The 21,721-nt window shown below is 44.4% G+C and overlaps 2 protein-coding genes across 7 annotated transcripts; both read right to left on the reverse strand.

Moving 5' to 3' along the window:
* Nucleotides 1-4,642: 4,642 nt before the first annotated feature.
* On the reverse strand, nt 4,643-6,082 carry HTD2 (hydroxyacyl-thioester dehydratase type 2). Its single transcript, XM_044754599.2, has one exon. The coding sequence runs from the start codon at nt 6,080-6,082 to the stop codon at nt 5,576-5,578; it is 507 nt and encodes a 168-aa protein (XP_044610534.1). The 3' UTR covers nt 4,643-5,575.
* RPP14 (ribonuclease P/MRP subunit p14) lies at nt 4,643-14,499 on the reverse strand. 6 transcript variants are annotated; one of them, XM_014868730.3, is made up of 6 exons: nt 14,254-14,499; nt 11,027-11,124; nt 10,851-10,935; nt 7,434-7,510; nt 6,928-7,006; nt 4,643-6,258 (listed from the first exon to the last, which is right to left on the reverse strand). In XM_014868730.3, exons 2-6 carry the CDS (start codon nt 11,101-11,103, stop codon nt 6,202-6,204), a joined length of 375 nt encoding a protein of 124 aa, XP_014724216.1. In that variant the 5' UTR covers nt 11,104-11,124; nt 14,254-14,499; the 3' UTR covers nt 4,643-6,201. The 6 variants fall into 6 exon arrangements, with proteins under 6 accessions (XP_014724216.1, XP_070348394.1, XP_014724218.1 ...); XM_070492293.1 differs by having other exon boundaries at nt 11,027-11,145; nt 14,339-14,496; XM_014868732.3 differs by having other exon boundaries at nt 14,050-14,496.
* Between the last annotated feature and the right edge of the window lie 7,222 nt (nt 14,500-21,721).

Below are 21,721 nucleotides of genomic sequence, written 5' to 3' on the forward strand. Positions count from 1 at the left end.
TCTTCCCCCTTGCTAGCAAGCTGTAATAAAAAGACACTTTCTCTCCTACCACCTTGCCTCTGGACCATTGACTTGTCTTTGCAGCGAGTAGAAGACCCCTTTTGGCGGTTACATTCTTACATTCCATTTTTGTCCTAGTGTGTTTAAAAGCAGCAGTCTATTAAAACAAAACCATATATCATTTAGGGAGGATTTAACTTTTTACTACTTCTTAAGGCCAATAGATTATTTCATTACCAGAATCACAGAAACCAAAATTCTGCTTTAGTCACTACTCCCGTCATGATGTGGACTGAGCAAGACAAGGCTCTTCTCACATACTGCTGGTGGGAATACATACTGGTCCAACCTTTCCGAAATTCAATAAATTGTTGAGTTTACTCATTCAACAATCATTTACTGAGTACTTACCATGTAATAGGGCTGGTGCAAGGAGCTGGGATTTGACAATACCTATCAAGGGCTTCAAAAATGTTCTCACCCAGTAACTCCACCTCTAAAAGGGTATACTAAGGAAATAATCCGAGATCAGTGCAAGTACATTAGCACGCAAGGATGAGTATCTAACAATAGGGAATTGGACAAATCATGGAACAATCATAAACAGATTATTTTACAATGATTAAATATTACATTATCAAAGAATATTCAATGATGTTAGAAAATGCTCTTGATATAATAGTGTGAAAAAAAAATTCAACCGAGTCATTTGAAGATCTAATTGGCTTTATTAACTGATTCATGAATGGGGCAGCATGCCTACAAGCAAGTAGAGATACTCCAGGAATTGTATAAAGTGAAAGGTTTTTATAGGCAGAAGGAGGGTGGGGCAAGGAAGCTATTAGCAGAAGAAAAGAAAGGATTGTTTCAGGCCAGGAATTCTCCTTGGGGGTAAGGGGGTTTTATCACGCAGATGACCTCACTAGTGCTAATCAGGAAATTTCAGATTGACTGTTAAAAAGGTCACATTCCTACGAGAGGCTGAAACTGTAATTAAGCCTCTGTCAGGAGGCAAATGATTCCATTTTGGGCCTGTTATTTCTTTTTTATCAATAGTACTGTAAGTGATGAAAGCACTCCAGGCATTTGTATGATCCCAAGTTTTAAAAATATAGTTATAGGAAAAACACCAGAAGGAACCACACCAAAATATTAACTGAGGGTCTCCAGGAAGTGGGACCGTGGTACTTTCTATTTTTATGCTTTTCTGTATTTTTTAAAATGTCTCTAAGATATTTTACTTGTTGATTAAGAAAAAAATTAAAATATCATACAAGTCAATTGCAAAGGTTGTAAAATAGAAACCTTGTCTAGTCTTCCTTTCTAGGGAAAGGAAACCGAAAGTAAGACATCAGATATTTTGATGGAGTGAAGCCAGAGACTAGCTCTCAATCTAGCCTTTCCCTTTCTCTGGAAATTCTTACCTGAAGAAAACCCCTCAGAATAAAAACAATGGTGAGCCTTATAATTTCATTTTCATCTACCCAATTAGTGCCTTGTCAGTGATCCCCTGAGAATCCTGAACTTAACTGGATCCCTAGATCCTCTGGAGATCAAGCCCCAAGCCCTAAAGCCTCAACATCCATTTGGCTTTTGAAATGGCTCACACTCAATGTGGGGAGACCCTCCCCAGGCCAGAGCTGATCTGAATCAAATCAACTTTGCTTCCAGTCTCACACTGGGTAAAGCTAATGAGGTATGCAGTACCTCAGTTTTTGCCACATACACAACTACTCAGGGCCAGCAGGGAAGAAAAAAATTATATTCTTCTAAGTTGCCAAATGTTTAGATGGCCCACCGGTTGTTTATCTAACAATTTGACGTTTGGCCAGATTGACTGAAGATAATGAGTTTTAGTGAGGATGCTTCTAGACCTGGCAACTGCTCTACAAATCAAATCATAGAAGCTTGTGAAAAACTCAGTGCGTCCTAAGCAGCGTCGCCTCCCAACTCAAAACGATTCTACTTCTTTAAATATTCATGATCTGGATACAAAACAACAAAATTCAGCTCACATTTGATCACTCTTATTTCCCTTCCATGTTGATGATATTTTTCCATCACATCACAGAGGAATTTTGCCCGGGGTTTATAAGGTCGTATGAACTGTGTTATAGCTAAAAGCCAGACTAGAAATTGATTGTGGCCTAGAAATTGACTGTTTGTGGGGCCCCCTATTAATCCTGTTCTATGTATGTAGTGTCAACATTAGTCTTGGGTTTTCTTATGATTTTAAACTTAAATGGTTTCTTCTAGTTGGTGATTTTGCTCCAACCCCAAATTTCTCTGAAGATGTTGAGAATTCTTATTTCTGCTGTTTGTAATCCAAATGAAGACAAGCCAAGAACAAAGGAAGTAAAACACCTGGGACCCTGGAGATACTCAAGCATAGCCCAAGAGTAATTCCACAGCACTCCCATTCTGCTTAGATAGAGCCAGTTAACAAACTATACCAACACATGAGGCATTCAGTGGCACAGCTGCTCAGTGACAGTGAACCCTTGGTAGAGTATGTTTTAATACAAAAACTCAAGAGATATAATAGCAATTTTCTTTGGGAGTAAATTGGTCTCTGAATCATACTGTAAGAACAAAATAAAAATGACTAATAATTCAGCACAAAATGAAAACCTGCGGTTACCTAAGAGGCGCCAGTGTGCATTGAGCAATTTCTTCTTTTTCTAGATGAATACACGGGTCAATTCCACAAGATGAATGGCGGCTGTGGTAAGGCGTTCTCCCTGCTGCTACTCAAAATTTGCTGCTCAGAAAAATAAATGAGTGGCATTTCACCAATACGGAAATGTTTCTAATAGAATATAAAAATCTGTTAAGCAATTTTCTAGTACATTAGGCTGAAATTGCTTAAGATGGGTCTATCTTTCTGTGGTATTCAAATATTGCATAAATTACAGTCTTATAATACCCCTATGTGGAAAGTCCTAGTCTAATTTGGCCTGCTATTTTAGTCAGTACTTTTGTACTCACTTCCACGTGTGACCTAGTACAAGTCAAAACCACCTCTCCATTAGCTGGGAGGGGATTTCCTAATTTGAGGGTCACCCAAGCTTTCATTGGAAAAGTCATTCTTTCTGGCAGCCTGTACAGGGCTCAAAATGACCAGCCAGTTTTCCTTACAGCCAGTTTTAACAAGGCATGAGTGGTGTGAGAATCTTGGCTCTGAGCAAAAATAACAAGTCATCATTTACAGAGAAGTATCCGTAACTTCTTGCCTACTTCTCTATTCCAACTTTTTATTGATTTACAGAGATCAAAGACCACGACAACTAGGGAGCATTAAAACAAATGGAAATGCTCATATTGAGAAGCTACTTTTGAATTATACAGCATAAATCACTATCAGCCAGATCTGACATCTCTCCCTCCCCACCGTACTTGGCCTGCACATAATTCATCTTTAGAATAACACTTTCAGTAATTCTGCTCTGAAGACAAATAATCACTGAATGTCAACTTAGAAAAAGGACAGGTGATAGGTAGGGTGGAAGCCATCAAGTAATAGTATATAGGAAAATGCTACAACTGTAGCAGGGAATAAGATCTAGAACATTCCGAATATAAAAAGAATTCTGTAGAATGGTGGTTCCAAATACTTTACTGACACATAACAGGATACTATTACAGAAACTGACAGTCCTCCATTAATGGGAACATTTATGACCCAAGGGTGATAGAAAAAAAGAAATGCTTTGGAGCAAGGGAGACCCCAGTCTGAATCTCAGCTCTACTGCATACTAGCTGGACCACCTCTTGGGCAAGTCACACGGCATCAGTCTGTTTTCTTACCTATAAAACAGGACAACATTAACTGATCAGTCTGTTTTCTTACCTATAAAACAGGACAACATTAACTGAACTTCACAAAGTTGTTTCAAGGATTAGAGTTAATGTAGAAAATTGGCTCATCAGACATTTCAATTATGTGCAGGCCAAATATGGTATTAGTATTCATGATCACATCACAACCCATTTACGGACCCATACTTCAAGACTGCTGCCCAGTCCAGAGAATGAGTTCTGCAGGAGTAGGCAGTCTTGGCTTCAAGTCCATATTTTATGCCTCAAGTTCCCCATTTTGCTCTTCAATGTTACCTTATATCAAATTTTCAGTATGCGTAGTATTTCACTTATAAGCCGCCTTCAGATGGATCTGAGCCTGCACATGCTGCCCATTCGGAAACTCATGACAATGGCATCCTCACATGAATTTGGGTATTTTTGTCTCAGCATCACAAACCAGAGTACGACACAATATTAAACTGTTTTAAAATACTCTATTTATATGCATCACTGCCCTCTAGTGACTAGAATAATTCTTTCTAGTAATTCATTTAACTGATGCCTTGATCTAAAAAAATAAAAATAAAAAATCTAGTTACTGATCCACCAGGAGAAAAAACCTTTTTCCAGGAAATGTGGGTTGATTCCACCACTTACACTTGATCTTACCTTCCTGATCAAAGCATCCAGCTGCGGTCAGAGCCACCATCTAAAACCACGGAGCACAGGTAGATTCTTGTCTTAAAAGTGCTGGCTGTGTTGGAGATGACCATCTAGTAATAACACATTAGGCACACTGCCCCTTAATACCTCTCAGCTCTTAAGAAGTTGGCCTCGACAGTGTTCCTTACACTTTTTATTTAATTTTTTTACAATATGCACATATTATTTATATAATGAGGCGGAGGGGACAACCCACCATATTTTCGAGGGAGGGAGAAAATAATCTAGATTCCTAAAATGGAAACTTTGTATTCCAGATCTATTCCAGGTTTTGGAATACCAATAGAGATTGGTTAACATCCTGAAACATTGGCCTGTTAACTGTTTAACTGTGGGTCAGTTAGCTTTAAACTCAAGATGACCTCTAATCTCAGTCATAGAGGAGAATGGACAATAGTAGTAGCTACTGTTTACAGGCCAGGCCTTGGCTTAGTTACTTGTAGCTAGACCGAGACGGTTTACATAACTGAGTCCAAATCTGTACACAAGCCTTCCTCCAATAACAGGAAAACCATCTGAAAAGCAAGCGCCACCAAAGGTTGAGCAAGATGCCATCTTGGTGTAAACAGTAACAAATTACAATAAACTCTGACCTGGAAACTGCTGAAAAACAGGAACTAAGAATATTTACTGGTAGAAGGTAGGTACTCAAAGATGACTCAACTTCTATTGTTGTCTTCGATAATTAAATGCCAGCGAGTTACAAATTCAGTGAAAAACTTATTCTACACACATAGGTAGGTTTGTTATCTAAATGTAAATCAAATGAGGTTTGAAATGCTAAAAGTAGAACCTTTAGCTAAATGATAAACTTTCCAATATTTTTTTCAATTTTAAAAACCAAGACAAATGATGAACCTACTCACATTGTGTGAAGCATAAGGCCAAACTGGAAAGTGGACATCTCAACACCCCTCTACCTGCCCCCCCTCCCCCAACACGGGCTTCTGGATCTCTCAGCCATTCCTTGGTGAAGCAGCAATCTGTTTTCCCCAGAGACTCGTCAATAACAGTAACGCTGATGCCTGAATTTGCATCTTAAACAGATATTTCAGGATGTGGGAGCTTCTGGGACCATCACTTTAACCCAGCCTTCCATAACAGTCTTTTGACTTTCTGTTACAAAACATGACACTGCAATAACAGCAATGAACCGCTTCAGCTTTTTCACTTCTGCAGATGCTAAAACAACCTCTCCAACATATAAAGGGGCTGGAAATTTAATTTCCTGGGAAAGAAATACACAGCCCGGCCCTGGCATTTTAGTACCCAGGAGAGCTGAAATAAGTCCATTGATCAAAACTCCATGTACAATTGTCTTTCCGAACTTGGTGTGTTTTGCAAAATCTTCATTTAAATGCAAAGGATTGACATCTCCTGTTAATTCTGAGAAGGCAGCCACATCCCTCTGTGTGAAGGCCCTGCTGAGTTCAGCCCGGTCTCCAATTCTGATATGCATATGCTGAAGGGTCTGCCTGCTTATCACTGGTTGGTTCAGGCTTATTCTCCTCTGAAGCCCACCCCACCAAAGGCGATGGCTGGAAATTACTGGGAACATCTTCAGCAGTCTCAAATTCCATCAATAGGAGCCTTTAGCCTGCTTCAGTCTTCAAACATTATGCTGGTACCAAAAAGTACTTCTGAGAGTAGAGGAATGTTTCTGAAATTGAAGACTACTCAATCCAATACTAGCTCCCTACTATTACCAGATAATGCAAGGAGAAATGGAGACACCTGTAACCAAAAGAAAAAAGTTAACACAGTATCAGGAGAAAATTGTACTGAAATACAAGGCAATGTAGAAACATGCCCAGTGGTGTTTTGTTTTTTGAGGAAGATTAGCCCTGAGCTAACACCCGTGCCCATCTTCCTCTACTTTACATGTGGGACAACTGCCACAGCATGGCTTGATGAGCAGTGCGTAGGTCCACACCTGGGATCTGAACCGGCAAACCCCAGGCTGCCGAAGTGGAATGTGCAAACTTAACCACTGTGCCACCAGGCCGGCCCCAAAACATGCCCAGTTTTATGGATAAGCCAAGCTCATGCAGTAGCATTTTAAAGAGCATCCTGAGAGGTAGCCTTAGATAAACAAGTGGTCATGACAAGCTGAGAAAGAGCATCCCAACAGATAAGGCACCAGGCATTAAGCTATACATGAAACGTTAAGACTTTCCCACAAGAGTTCTAAGTTTTATCCCAAAATACCTCCCACACAATCTAAAATCTAAATGCTTTGTCTCACATTTTCGGAAACAGTGAAGTCCTGGATCCCCTCCCGTCCCCAGTTGGATAATGGCAACCATACTAAATTTACGCAAGCTCAAAAATGGGACACATATTAAAAAGCAGTTTGATCCACTACTCAGCCTCATTTGGAATATGTGAAGGGAGAGTCTTTACCTGAATCACTCTGAAAGCACATTTCCTGCCTTTATAGGATCCTAACAGAGTCAAAGAGCTCCATAATTTGACAAGACCACTGTGGAAAGACCAAGAAAACATAAGTGATTTGTCCCCGCAACATCACCCTTTTGTTTGTGATGCTCCAGAAAGCAGTTTCTACCAAAAAACCTAATTTAAATGAGAAAACTTTAAAAGCATAGTATGTCAATGGCAGAGAATAAAATGAAACTCGATTAGGAATTTTTCTCAAATATATATTTCTGAGTCTGCAACCACGAGCGTCAACTGGGAAACTCTACAGTTGAAAGCAAATCACAAGTTTTGCTCTCTAGAGTGTAAACTCCTGGTGGATGAATGTTCATATGCTCCCCAGTTTAAACTTCCAAAAGCTGCTCAGAGATCACAATGACGAAGCTCTTCTCATTCTCAGAAGAGAACATTTTTGCTCTTTTTGTCCGCCTCTCTGCTCTGTTATACTAGAAATGCTCCACTGTCTGTCGTACCTGCTACATATTCTCAAGATGGCTGATGAGGTCCTCTCTTCGTAGGTTAGGACATCCAAGGGTAAGGCAGCATCAACCTAAGTATGGAATCATGCTATTAGCAGACTAATATCATCATTATCTGTGAACTCTAATAACTATTGCTGTCAACTGCTTTCTCCTCCAAAAAAGCAATATTATATTTAACAGCACTGCAATACTGAGCCTGCTTATTTACAACATCCCCTGCCCAGAATGTTCTTCTTGTGCCTCTTCATGTTGTTAATGCCTCTTCACCCTCAAGTCTTCATTTAAATTGTTCCTTCTGATCCCCAACATTAAGCTCAATCGCTTGTTATGCTCTTTCACATACAGGACCTACACTTCCTCTTTCGTAACACTCACCATTCTTGCCATTAATTGTTCAACATGGTTTCCTACTAAAATAGCCAAGACCATTAGTCCATGAGGTAGAGGCCATGTCTATCTGTTTACAGCTATATCCCCAAGAACCAGGTTTTATACCTGATATACAGAAGGTGCACAGATTTTTCTTTAACTTTTTATTTTGAAAAATTAGACACAGAAGAGATGGCAGAGAAATGTACAGGAAGGTTCCATATACCCTTCACCCAGCTCCCCCAATGTCAACATCTCACATAACTATAGTACAGTATCAAAGCCAGGAAACTGAAATTGATAAATCAGAGTTTATTCAGATTTTACCACTTAAATATGCATTCATATTTATTTATGTGTGTATGCATAGTTCTATGCAATTTTACCACATACGTAGTTTCATGTAACCACCACCACAATGCTCTCTCCTCCAACTCCTTTATCATGACACCCACTCCTCATCCCCATCCCTAACCCCAGGCAACCACTAATCTTTCTTCATATATATATATATATTTTTTTTTTTTAATGATTTTATTTTTCCTTTTTTCTCCCCAAAGCCTCCTAATACATAGTTGTGTATTTTTAGTTGTGGGTCCTTCCAGTTGTGGCATGTGGGATGCCGCCTCAGCATGGCTTGATGAGCAGTGCCAAGTCCGCGCCCAGGATCCGAAATGGCGAAATACTGGGCCACCGAAGCGGAGTGCACAAACTTAACCACTTGGCCACAGGGCCAGCCCCCAGACTATATAATTCTCATTTCAAGAGCATTATATAAGTGGAATCACCCAGTATGTTACCTTTTGGGACTGGCTTTTCACTCAGCATAATTCTCTGGGGAGTGGGTTAAGTTGTTGGGTGTATTGACAAGAAATTTTCGCATACTGAGGTATACAGGGTAGCTATTCTGGTTTAAAACTGATTTGGCTCGAACAAAAAAAGCTTGATTTATAGCCTATCAAACACACATCGCACATCTGCTTTAATGATTAAACAAAGCATCAAACATTATCTCAAAGAATGTAGTTTTTGAAGACAAGAATGCATACTTCCCCTCCTACGAGCCAGTAGCCAGTATCGATAACACCCATTATCAGTGCTCCTAAAGATAAATTCCAGTTTCCCTGACATCAGGGTCATGGTGACCTGCTAATTTGCAACTGAATATCTTTGAAACTTTGATGAATATGTATCCTGGGTGTGTTTAATGTATGTTCTTTGTTTTAAAAAGGTATAAAGCTGTATTGAAAACATGCTTCTCTGGAACACTTTCTTCCTTCTTTCGTGGAGTCTGCCTTCCCAGCTTATAATCCTCAGCTTGGCTCAAGTAAGGTCACCTCACCTCTCTTATCTATAGACTGGTTACTGATTATTTGCATGGACAGTGTCAGTAGTTTGTACCTTTTTACTATTGAGTATATTCCATGGTACAAATGTACCATAGTTTGTTTATTCACCCATTGAAGGACATCTGGCTTATTTCTACTTTTGGGTTCTTATTAATGTAGCTGTTATGAACGTGTGTGTACAAGTTTTTGTGGAATAAGTTTTCATTTCTCTGGGATAAATGCCCAGGTGTGCAATTACTGGGTTGTACGATAGGCACATGTTTAGTTTTTCTAAGAAACTGCTGGGCCAGGCCCCTGAGGCCTAGCAGTTAATTTCAGCGCGCTCCACTTTGGTGGCCTGGGCTCGGTTCCTGTGCGCAGACCTGCACCACTTGGTAGCAGCCACAATGTGGCAGCAGCTCATATACAAAAAAAAAAAAAAAAAAAAAAAAAGGAAGAATGGCAACAGATGTTAGCTCAGGGCAAACCCCTCCTCAGCAAAAAAAAAAAAAAAAGAAAAAAGAAAAAGAAACTGCCAAAACTGTGGTCCAAAGTGGTTGTATCATTTTACATTCCCACCAGCAATGTATGAGTGATTCAGTTTTCCAGCATCCTTGTCAGCATTTAGTGTTACCACTATTTTTCATTTCAGTCATTCTGTTAGGTGTGCAGTGATATCTCATTGTGTTTTTGATGTGTATTTCCCTAACAGCTAACGAGGTTGAATATCTTTTCATTCATGTGCTTCTTTGCCAAGTGTACATCCTTTTTAGTGAAATGTTTATTTATGTCTTTTACTCTTTTTTTTTTTTTTTTTTGAGGAAGATTGGCCCTGAGCTATCATCTATGCCCATCTTCAGGGACACCTGCCACAGCATGGCTTGATAAGCGGTGTGTAGGCCCACGCCCAGGATACGAACTGGCAAATCCTGGGCCGATGAAGCAGAGTGCATGAACTTAACCGCTGTGCCACTGGCCCGGCACCTACCCATTTTCTAATTGGACTGTTTGGTTTTTTACCATTGAGTTTTAAGAGTTCTTTGATATATTCTAGATATTAGTCCTTTGTCAGATATATGGTTTGCAAATATTTTCCCCCAGTCTAGAATTTGTCTTTTCACCCTCTTAACCAAATCTTTTGCAGAGCAAAAAGTTTTTAATTTTGAAGAGGTGCTTAGCAGATTTTGATTTGACAGAATATACAAATTAGGAGATAATTTCCTGAAAATCACCCGTCTTTGTTCTCTCTCAAAACTACTTGTTCTCAAGTGAATGCTAAAACAGGACTACTCAAAGCGCTTGTCCTTGGGAAGCTAAGGAGACGCATCAGAATGTAAATCAAAAATGTCACTAAGCCCACTGTTTAGTTCAGCTCAGTTTTTTCCAAAGGAGACTTGCTCAATAAAGACAGTGGTGTGCTGACTGACATTCTGGTGAGAGCCACCCATCTTCGCAATGGGCAAAACAACAGTTTGCAGGTTGCCAGGCTGGACAGCACTTACAGCAACGGTGCACCAGGACAAACGTCTAACAAGTTCCTTGTCAAACAGAAGGCACACTAGAACAAACCTACCCAAAAGTCATCCTTTCTGAGTGTGCTCCTGCAATTTCAAATGTGGTTTTAAAGTTTTAAAATACGGTTTGGAAAAGTGTTGTCTCAGTATTTCTTACAAAGATCTTAGGAGTGTTCATCTACCCAGCAAACCCGTACCTCCCCAAACAGGTCCTTCAGGGCTGAGACAAGCAGCTGTTTGAACTGTGCGGCATTCAGGCCAGCCCCACAATCTTGAAATTCTCTGTAAAAAATATTCAAAAGAAACAATACATCGCATTAAATTTCATGCTATTCAGATTCATCAAAAATAGAACTTAGGAGACTGGACTTACAGGCGGACTTTCATGTAGTGGTGCTCAGAGGGGTTTTTGTAAACTATTCTTTCATATGTGGTGGCTGGAGCTGGCATCTTTTCCAAAGCTGATGACACCTACATTAAGAATCAAGAAGACTAGAAAAATGTGCTATATATACACGCAATGGAATACTACTCAGCCATAAAAAAGGACAAGATCCTGCCATTGGCAACAACGTGGATGGACCTTAAGGGTATTATGTTAAGCGAAATAAGCCAGACAGAGAAAGACAAACTCTGTATGATTTCACTCATATGTGAAAGAAAAACAGACACAAGGATAAAGAGAACAGATTAGTGGTTACCAGAGGGGAAAAGGGTGAGAGGGCGAAAGGGGTAAAGGGGCACATATGTACAGTGACGGATAACAACTAGACTATTGGGAGTGAGTACAATGCAATCTACACAGAAACTGACATATAACGTACAACCGAAATTACACAATGTTATAAACCAGTATGATCTCAATAAAATAATTAAAAAAAAACAATCAAGAGGGCTAGAAATTAACAAGATACAAGCTATTTCTCACTTTTTTAATGAGAATTTGACCTATTTGATTTTTTAAAGAACTCCTAGTACAGTAACTCATGTAATTCTGGTCAAACTAAGCTTACCCATACACACACAAAGGAACTTTCTACATTCTATATATACCAGACCACTGTGCTGTTATTGAAATTCTAATCACAATCACAACCCCAGCAAACATTTTTCCTCACTGAGTACCCAGCTCTGTGCAAAACCCTTCACATGCCTTAGGTCACACGTCTTCAAAACGATCCTATGAGGTAAAAGCTAGTATTATTCCCATTTTTTATAAGAAGATATTGAGGCTTGGCGAAGATAGGTAACACCTGCCAAGGACACACAGAGATTCCCACCACTCCTGAGCCCCCTCAAAATCATTCTTGTACAATGCCTCTTAATCAGAAACAAAGAGTAACAGCATAAAGGAGTACAATCTGGGGTCTGAAGGCCCTCTTGTTTACTCTCAGTCAACACAGAGCATGAAGAGGAGGACGAGGGGTGGACGCTGGACCTGCCTGTTCTGTCTGGAGACCAGTTTTGCACAGGGCTATCTGGCAGCCCCAGGAAACACGGAGCTTAAACAGCAAGGGGCTTGAGAAGAGGAATTTCTGGAATGGGCACTCAATGCCATTTCTAAGAGATCTGGAACTCTCAAGATCTCAGATCATGTTGATCACCCCGTAGAGAACCCCTGTCCTTGGCTCCACTCCCACCTCACTCTCCCTCTGGAGGGTCTTACTCAGCCTTCACATTTTAGCTTAAAGTTCATCCCTTCCAGGAGTTCCCCTTGTCAGGAAGGCCTTCTTTGACACCCCGTTCTAAGTTAGGTTCCCTTGTTACGCAATCTCTTATTAACACTGTCTATTGTTTAATACCTGGTTCCCCTACTAAAAACACCAGGAAACTGAAGCCCAACCAAAGAAAGGGACTTTTCCAAGGTCATATTACTATAGACCAGCATTTACAAAAATCTCTGGGTCAGGCCAAGTTCCAACCACTCCCAGATAATGACCTCCAGAGAAAATGAGAAGTCACCGTCAAGGAGCTACATCCAACCATCCACTCAACAAACATGAATATTTACTGTGTCTGGCACAGAGTAGGCATTCAACAAACACTTACTGAATATACGACCGACTGAATGGTGGTGGTGGTAGGCCTCTCCGTTCAAGAGGACCCCTGGTTTCAGAACTGCAGTAACAGTTACCTGGTGCTTCTTTCCCAGTCACTAGCCTCCCCTGACTAGGAGGGCAGGGAGACCCGGACCCTCAATCATTTCATTCATTGCCTGGCACATGATAGGTGTTTTGAAAGCATTCCGAGTGCCTTGACCAAGTTGGCTGCCTGAGGTAGGGGAACGAGATTGTTCCCAGAGCTCAGGATGCCAATAATGATGAAGACTTAGGAAGTATTCTGGAAACGGATAGTGGGGATGGTCGCAGAACAATGTGAGTGCACTTAACGCCACAGAACTGTACACTTAAAAATGGTAAAATTTTAAGTTATGCATATTTTACCAAAAAAAAGACTTAAGGAGCAAGTGTTTACGCAGCAGTCACTGAGCGTCAGAGTGAGGGTCAGCGACAGCCCTCTACAGGCTGTCCTGAGATTAAAGGAGATGATGCCTGAGAAACGGTCTGTGCAGCCTGGCATATCACCATGCGCACCACAAAAACGTGAGCAGGGAGGCTCATTAACCGATCTATTAGAGGTGTCTCTGCTTCCACCTTCCCGCCCCGATCTAGTCTCTACAGCAGCCACAGTGAGCCTGTTAAAACCTATTCAAGCCACGCCACGCCTCTGCTCAAAACCTTGCAACGGTTCCCATTTTACTCGAAGAAAAGCCAAAGTCCTTACAGCCGCCCGTAGGCCCTACCTGATCTGTACCGCTGCTTCCTCCCACCGCTCAGACTTCATGTCCCACCATTCTTCCCTGCTCAATCCCGTCCACCACACAGGCCTCCCAGTTCTTCCCGAAACACCAGATTCCCTCCCGCCTCTGGGCCTCACCCCTAGCGTTTCTGCAGGCTGGGAACACTCTCCCTCCTGGAAGCCACAGGGCTCTCTCCCTCGCCTCCTTCGCGGCTTTGCTCAAATCTCACCATTCGATTTGGTCCAGCAGCCATTCTATCTACTACTACAGCAACCCCCCCGATGCCCCTGCTCTTTTTCCTCGTGGAACTTACCACTTTCCGACATAACTATGTAATTCATTCATTCATTATTTGCACTCCTCTCCCCCGCCCCAAAAGAACGTACAATCTACAAGAAATAGGGATCTCTCTGTCTTGTTCACTGCTGTTTCCCAACAATCTAAAACAGTGCATCGCACACAGTAGACATTCAATATGTAACTTTTGGACTAAATCAATACATACATATATTTTTTTTAAAAGCTCAATCCTCTACTGTTGGGCACTCAGGTTGTTTTCAACTTTTTTCGACTAATGTATGCCATTTAGCGCCCACCTGGCGCCGGGCGCACGCGCTTTGCACACGTGGTCCCGCTCAGCGCTCGCAGCCACCCTCTGTCACCGAGGCCGCGCGGTACAGCGGCACAGGGCGGCCCGGCCTCGCTTTCCGCCCGCGGCGTCCCGGGCCGGAGCCGAGAGGTACCTCTGGCCGCTCGGCGCGACCCGCCGTCGCTGCTACCCTGCGCATGCGCAAGCGCACCTGGGGCGCGTGGCCACGCGTCTGCAGCGCGGCCGACTGAGTCCAGTCCCGGGAAACAGGCGCTCTGCTGAGGGCTTCCGCCTACCCGCTCTCCGTCGGACTGGCCTGACGCCTCCCTGACTGCTGTTCGCTGCAAGAATCCGCCAAGGCTCGGAGCTCCTCCGCAGTGACAGGAGCCTGGGCCTGAGAAACTCCGGGGATGTTTACGTTTGGCTCCCTTCAGCCCCGCCCCTCCGGTTGTGTGACGTCTAGGTACGGATGTGACGTCAGCGCGCAGGGTTCCTAAGGACCCAGGCGTGAGTCCAGGTTAGGAGTTGAGACCCGCTGGGTTAGTGCCCTCTGGTGCCCACGCCGGAGAAAGCCGTGTGTGCAAATGTCTGCATGGGGTACAGGGCTCCGGGCATTTGAATTTGTCCAAGGAGCTCCCTTCGTAATTTATTTACCCATGCATTTACTTGTTTAGCAACTTTATACCTAGCATCTTCTCCCCTGGGCATTTCCTATGTCAAGCACTCCCCAAGTACGGAACCCGCTCTCAATGTCCGTTGTGGCTCCCAGCACATAGTAGGTATTTTATCAGAGTGGACATGAGAAGACCCAGATGGTCCTATCTCCAAATGTAAGCCCAGTTTCATCTATGCATTTATTCAGTAAGTTCTTGCTGAGGCCCTGTTGTGTGCTAGGTACTGAGAACTCAGTGGAGAACAAGAAACAGACCCTGTGCTCCATACAGTATTTGTATTTAATGATAATCATAATAGCGGCTGGGCCAGACCAGTGGCGCAGTGGTTAAGTTCGCAGGTTCGCTTTGGTGGCCCAGGTCCACAGACTCAGATCCCGGGTGCAGACGTTGCACGGCTCATCAAACCAAGCTGTGGCAGGCATCCCACATATAAAGTAGAGGAAGATGGGCACAGATGTTAGCTCAGGGCCAGTCTTTCTCAGCAAAAAGAGGAGGATTGGCAGCAGATGTTAGCTCGGAGCTGATCTTCCTCAAAAAAATAATAAAAAAAAACAATAGCAGCTCAGATTTACTAAGTACTTTCTTTGTGCCAGGCACTATGAAAAAACTTTACATATGTTATCTCATGGAACTCTCCCATGATCCTAAGGTAGCTATTATTATGATCATCTCCATTTTACACAGGTGGAAACTGAGACACAAGAGGCTAAGTTACTCGCCCAAGATCACACAGTTATTAAGTGGTGGAGCAGCCCGACTGACTCTAGATGGTGCTGTCCACACTGCCCCACACAACCACCGATTGTGTGGTATGAGTCAGGGGTGGGTATGGCAGAGGGCCTGAGGGTGCCAGAACTCCAGTGTAAGCCCCCTTGTCTTGGGGTGTAAGCCCCGAGAGGACAGGGCCCTTTCTGTGTTGGCTCACCACTGCATTCCAGTGCCTGGCACTCAACACGTGTTTGCTGACTGCAGGATGTTCATAAATGGGTGTGCTGATTCGGCCTGGGTTGGAGGCAAAGGGTTACCCTGCACAGCTAAGCCTGAGGCTGAGTCAGCTGGAACTTTCTCTCTCGTTTCTTTTCTCAAAATCCTGCTGTCGGCTGTTTCCCTGAAGCTTCAGTCCTTGGCTGTAGCCATGTTCTCTAGTCCTGAGGCTTCTGCTTCCCTTCCTTCTCCCCTCAGAGGAGACGGGACTTGTTCCAGATGAGAGGAAAGGTAGAGGAAATCAACACAGACCCCACAGACAGTGGCGTTTCTCAGAAGAGTTTGGATTTCAGAAGCTGCCAAAACTTGCTTCAGTTCCATCCTTTGCCACTTATTCAGCTTCCTTATCTGTCACACCGAGAGATTAGTAGCATCTGTGCAGAGCTGTGAGGAAAAAATAGTTGGTGTAAAGTATCTGGCACCCAGATAATGCTCCGTAATGGGAGACAGTCCCCTAAACCAGCCACCCGGCAAACCCATCCTGCCAGGCTGCGGCCCTGAAAAACCAGAGCAGCTCATGTGTATTTTGGACTTAAAAGAACTTGAATAATTTTCACCGTCCTGCACCAAACCCTGGAAGTGCCTTCCAAGCTGCCTGAATTCTCTCTGCTGTCTTGTTAATTCAGAGTTTAAGATAAAAGACATACCTTTGAATGATAAAGACAATAGCTCGTTGACTTTTGTTTTTCAATTCAATTTTATTAATCTAGGCATATGGCATACATTTCAAATGGTATAAAGGGATGAGCAATGAAGAGTGGGTCTCCCTCCCACCCCTTACCCAGCCAGCCTCTCCTCTCCCAGGGGTAACCACTGGTGTGAGTTTAACTCATACCTAAACTTAGTTTCCCAGAGCTATCGGAGGGGGGCTGTCCCCTTTTAACAATATACCTTAACATCACTCCAAATCAAAACACACAGGGCTGCCTCAGTCTTTATAAAAATTGCCTAGCATTGCATTGGGTGGAGTCAATTGGCTCAAGAGGGGCCATTGTTGGGGCCGGCCTGTGGTGCAGCAGTTAAGTGCGCACGTTCTGCTTCAGTGGCCTGGGGTTCACTGGTTCAGCTCCCGGGTGCGGACATGGCACTGCTTGGCAAAAGCCATGCTGTGGCAGGCGTCCCACATATAAAGTAGAGGAAGATGGGCATGGATGTTAGCTCAGGTCAGGGCCAGTCTTCCTCAGCAAAAAGAGGAGGATTGGCAGCAGATGTTAGCTCAGGGCTAATCTTCCTCCAAAAAAAAAGGGGTGGGGCCGTTCAGGACCCTCTCTGTGTCTGTCTCTGACATTCACAGCAGAGTTTTGGGGGCAGATCTTCAAGTATTTAATGTTCCTGGAAGCTATGGCAGCCAAGAAAGAGTTGAGTCCACAATTCCTCCCCGTCTGCTGTTTTCAGCTGCCCTCCCGACCTTGCAAACTGGTACCAAATGGATTTGCTAAAATTGAGGAGCTTCAGCAACTTTGAGAAGAAAAGGCAAGAGAGAGGCCCAAGTAGGATCATAGTCCCTTAAGATCCACAGCCACAGTTCTCCATCAGTCACGCAGGATTCGTATCCACTTACGTGAGCAGACTGTGAAGACAGGACAAAGGAACTGAAAGTGATCAGAAGTGAAAAGCTGTGGAACTGCAGCTGTTGTCCCATTCACAAAGACCGGCCGAGTGCCAACTAGCTTACTAGCAGTATCCCATCTACTCCGCAATGTCGCTATTATTATTGCCTTTCACAGATGAAGAACAAAGTATTCAGAGAAGTTAAGTCATTTGTCTAAGGTGGCGAGAGGCTCCAGAACCTAAAACGCTCTTTCCATCCCTCCCATGTGATGACAAGGCTCCGAGCTGTTCCTTTGGGGCAACCCTGAGCATTACCTCCAGACAGGAAACTTTGAAAAGCAGGCATGCTTTCTAGTCCTTAGAGCCAAGCCTGAGACAGGGATCCTCATGGAAGTGATTTATTGGGGGACAGCTCTTATGTGAAACCTGTAAGGGAGGAGGGAGGCAGCATGGGCCAGGGGAAGAAGCTAAGGAAAGATGTGGGTTCAGCTGAGGTCTAGCCTCAGCCTGATCCCATGGGGAGTCCCGGAGCATAAATGATGCCAGAAAGCTTCCCGCCTTGGAGGCAAGGGGACCAGGCCTTCATACTCCCCCTTAGTCAGTCACTGCCTGCCACCGGCAGGGTTGCCAGATTTAGCAAATAAAAATACAGGTTGCCCAGTTATTATGAGTTTCAGATAAACAATGAATGGGATAGCCTTATACTAAAAAAGTTTTCATTGTTTACCTGAAATTAAATTTAGCTGGGCATCCTGTATTTTATCTGGCAACCCGAGGAGGAAGAGAATGGGGCATAACTTCCCTGTCATCTGAGGGCAGTTCTCGGCGGGAAGGGGGCAGCTGTGAGCCCTCAGCAGCCAGCGCTCACAGCAGGTGGGGGTTGGGTGCAACAGTCAGTAGAGGGGACCTGGGACAGACAGCAGCAGCACCCACTACAGCAGGGGCTGCCAGGGCGGCTCACCAGCACTGGTGAAACAGAACAGAAGCTTTTGCCCAGTCTGCTAAGTCCAAACCATCCCCATCAGCTAGGTGAGCAACAGGATGGGCTGGTCCCCTGCCCCAGCCCCCAGCCCCCTCCCTGGCTGTCCTCTGAGGGTGTTTTTGCTCCTTCAGAGAAATTCCCCTGCTTGTGTTGGGGTTGGAGCTGAAGCCAGGCTGTTTAACGTCGTCTCATCTAGCGTGTCTGAAATGTATTTAAGTGATGGAGGAGACTTTCCTTAGAAACCTCTCCCCCCAAAAAAGGACCCCAGGACCCCAGGAAGGGAGAATTTGGGGAGGGGATAACCACCCTGAAATTAAGCAGCCTGTTTCTGGAGGAGCCCAAGATCCTTTTTCAAGATTCAGAGAGCCTCTCCCAGGGATTCAGAGAGGTCCCTACAAAGATGTCCCCCCCATTCCCTTCCCCTGACTTTCTGGAGGACTCTGTATTCCCATTACAGGAGCCTGGGGGACCTGTGGGTTCTAACCTACAAGAGCCCCAAGATACAGAGGTAAGTGAAAAGAGCAAGCACGGGTGGGGGTGGTGGACAACAGTAATGTCCAGCATGGCCCTGTTTATGTAAAAACAAACAAACAAACAAAAAAACCCCCACAAGCCAACTGCAGGGTCCTCTCTGCAGTACCAGGGGTAGCAGGACAGTATAAGCACCCATACACACATACATACATAGAAGGGTTCCAAGTGGACTATGGGGGAAGGGTAGGGTTGTGCAGAGGGTGTAGGAGATGCTCACTTTTTTCAGTATTCATTTTGTTTGATTTATTTTAAAGTGACAGGGCATCATTTTTATATTTCTTAAATAAAAATCAGGACTTGCCCCTTATAGTCACAAGAGGGAGCTGTGGACCACACCCTCTGCATGCCTCTCCTTCCACCTGGAAGAACAGACTCTTCCTCAAGATGCTGCCTCCCACGCCCCATCCCCCCCCATCCCCCAATGCAGGAGAGAGGAAACTGGGAGTGCAGGCTCGCCATCCCTTATCTGCAATCCTGAAATCCAAGGAAAATCTGGAAACCAAATTTTTCTTCATCTGGCACCAACGCTTAATCTGAACTGAAGTGAAGCTTTTGTCCCATTTCCTGTGGATATCCATACATTGCACAGCAGAAACATGAATGCATTTGATCATGTAAGGCAGCCCCAGACCCCAGTGAGGGTGTTACATAATGTATGGTATACACACCATAATACCTTTCTAAAATCAGAAAATTTCTGAATTCAGAATCACATCTGGCTTTATGTGCTTTGATAAGGGATTGTAGACGTTAACAGTTGCCCTTCAGTGACAGTTACCCACCCCTAGCCAGCTTTGACCTTGGGTCATTGGGATTGTCCCTTAGTGTTACTTTCCACCCCTAAGAATCCTTCCTTCTCCTCCCATCCCCTGCTGGAGCTTGGCATCCTCCTAGGTGCACCCTAAGGTTCCTAGTCATTGCCTTGAGGGTTTAGAGACCAAAGATCCAGGAACCAATGAAGGAAAGGTTCCTCCTGGAGCCAAGGAAGAGGGGCTGTCCTGTTGCTGAAAGGAGCCATCAGGTGTCCTCTCCCTCTCCCTGACTAGGCTAATGATGGTCATGCAAGACCCTCTTTTTATCACAGGCACATGCAACCCCAGGCCCACGTCCTGGTGATTTCCAGCCCTGAGAGCAGCCACACTGGGCCCCAGAACCCCAGGGCAGCAGGGGTACTAGGACAGCAGCCCAGCACTGTTGCCCTCTGTCTCTAACCTTGGTGGTAATTTGAGGACATCTCCACTGCCCCATCTTTGACCACTCCCACTCCCTCCAAAAAACGTTTTATTTTTTTGCCTCCTTTCGGGGAATGGAGGGGTTGGATGTACATCATCCCATTTTGGGGTGGGTGGGTGGGGGAGGGAGAAGTGGCTGATCAGAAAGCCCAGGCTGTGTGGTTAAAGGAGTGATGTAAGAAGATTTAGAAGATGAGGAATCAGAAGAGCCAGGCTTCCAACTGTTAGGGGAGAATGTGTCTGTGTGTGCCCATGTGCATGGCTGACAGAGACAGACAGATGGATATGAGACAGACAAAGTGATGAAACAGAGATGGGGCAAGGGAGGGGAGGAGGAGAGAGAGAGAGAGACTAAGAGAGTTAAAAAAAAATTGTTCCCAAACCTTGCCAAAGAGTATTTCAGCAAACATTTCTGAAACAGACGCAGTGAATTGCCACTTTTAATAAGACTTCTGGGTCTAGTACAGGAAGTTCCCCAAAACAGAAGGCTGATACCTGTGGATGTTTAAATCTGCATGCATCATTTTAGAACAATGCTAATTAACCAACCAACGCATGATTGTCCTGAGATCGATATCCAGGCCTTGGAAAGTAAGTAAGGGGACCTAAGTTCAGCATTTATATTTAATTAAAACATAAAATTTGTCTGAAAGCAGTGGAAAAGCCCCTGGCTCGTAAGAAGTCCGGGGCATTGACCTTCCCTTCAAAGGGCGCCTGAGCTGATCCCAAGCAGAGCCTTGCCCACTTCTGGAGTGGCAGCGAGGTGCAGGGCCCCATCTGCTGATGCTTCCCACACCCGACCCCAAATGGGCAGCAAGAAACAGAGGAGACTTCTCCTTTCTAGAAAACTGCTTTGTTCAAAAACACTGATGATGATTTCCAGAGTATGGGGGAGGGATGAGGCTATCAGCAAGGGAAGGAGCCCTGGCAGGGAAGGCTTGACATCAGTCCTGGGTGGTAAAGAGACTGGAAGGAGGAAGGCAGGCTGTTCCTTGAGGCAGCCTTAGCAGGATGATGGTGGAACCCAGGTGAGCTTGTTTCTTGCCTAGCAGGAGCTTGGGCAATGGGATGTCCTTAACTACTTGCTGAGTGAATGACTGGGTCACCTTCCTCAGCAGGGGCCCGAGGTGTGGGCTCAGTGACCTGTGGCTGAAGCTGCCACACACTGGCCTGGTCTAGGTGAGCGAACAGGGTCCCAGGCTTCACTGGAAGTTGGGCCAGAGAGCTCCTGCCTGAACTGTGAAAGCATTCTTTTGCAAGTCACCTTCAATCATAAACCAACAGGCTTCCCTCTACTTCTTATCTATGTGACCTTGGGCAAGATACTTCACCTCTCCGTACCTCAGTTTCCTTGGCTGTAATATGGGCACAGGTCATGTGTTCTTCTTGGGCTGTGTGAGAGCTCGATAAGGTGATGCATGGAGAACATTTAGAAGATGCCTGGCACATCATTACAGGATTCAGTCCTCCAGCCTGGCCTGACATACATTATAATCTCAGCACTTCCTGGGAACTTCCTTTGGACAAAGCAACAAGTAAGGCTCCCTGGGATGGGGAATACTCACTGGGGCTCAAATGGAAGAGACTTACACACATGGGCAGCAGCACCAAGCTGATGTGTTTCTTGCTGTCAGTCACTCCTGGTGTCACCTCTGCCCTGGACAAGAAGCTCAGACTGATGGCAAATTGAGTCCTAATCACTCACTCACTGCCTGTCCCTCA

This window comes from Equus asinus, chromosome 21, assembly GCF_041296235.1.
Source record: "Equus asinus isolate D_3611 breed Donkey chromosome 21, EquAss-T2T_v2, whole genome shotgun sequence".
Classification (NCBI taxonomy): Eukaryota; Metazoa; Chordata; class Mammalia; order Perissodactyla; family Equidae; genus Equus; species Equus asinus.

Excerpts from the sequence above, each read along its gene's own strand:
- HTD2 (XM_044754599.2), bottom strand. The coding sequence starts at position 6,082 with ATGTTCCCAGTAATTTCCAGCCATCGCCTTTGGTGGGGTGGGCTTCAG.
- RPP14 (XM_014868730.3), bottom strand. The coding sequence starts at position 11,103 with ATGCCAGCTCCAGCCACCACATATGAAAGAATAGTTTACAAAAACCCC. Across the intron at positions 10,936-11,026 it reads CACTACATGAAAGTCCGCCT|AGAATTTCAAGATTGTGGGG; the intron begins GTAAGTCCAGTC and ends TATTTTTTACAG. Across the intron at positions 7,511-10,850 it reads TGAAGGACCTGTTTGGGGAG|GTTGATGCTGCCTTACCCTT; the intron begins GTACGGGTTTGC and ends TTCCATACTTAG.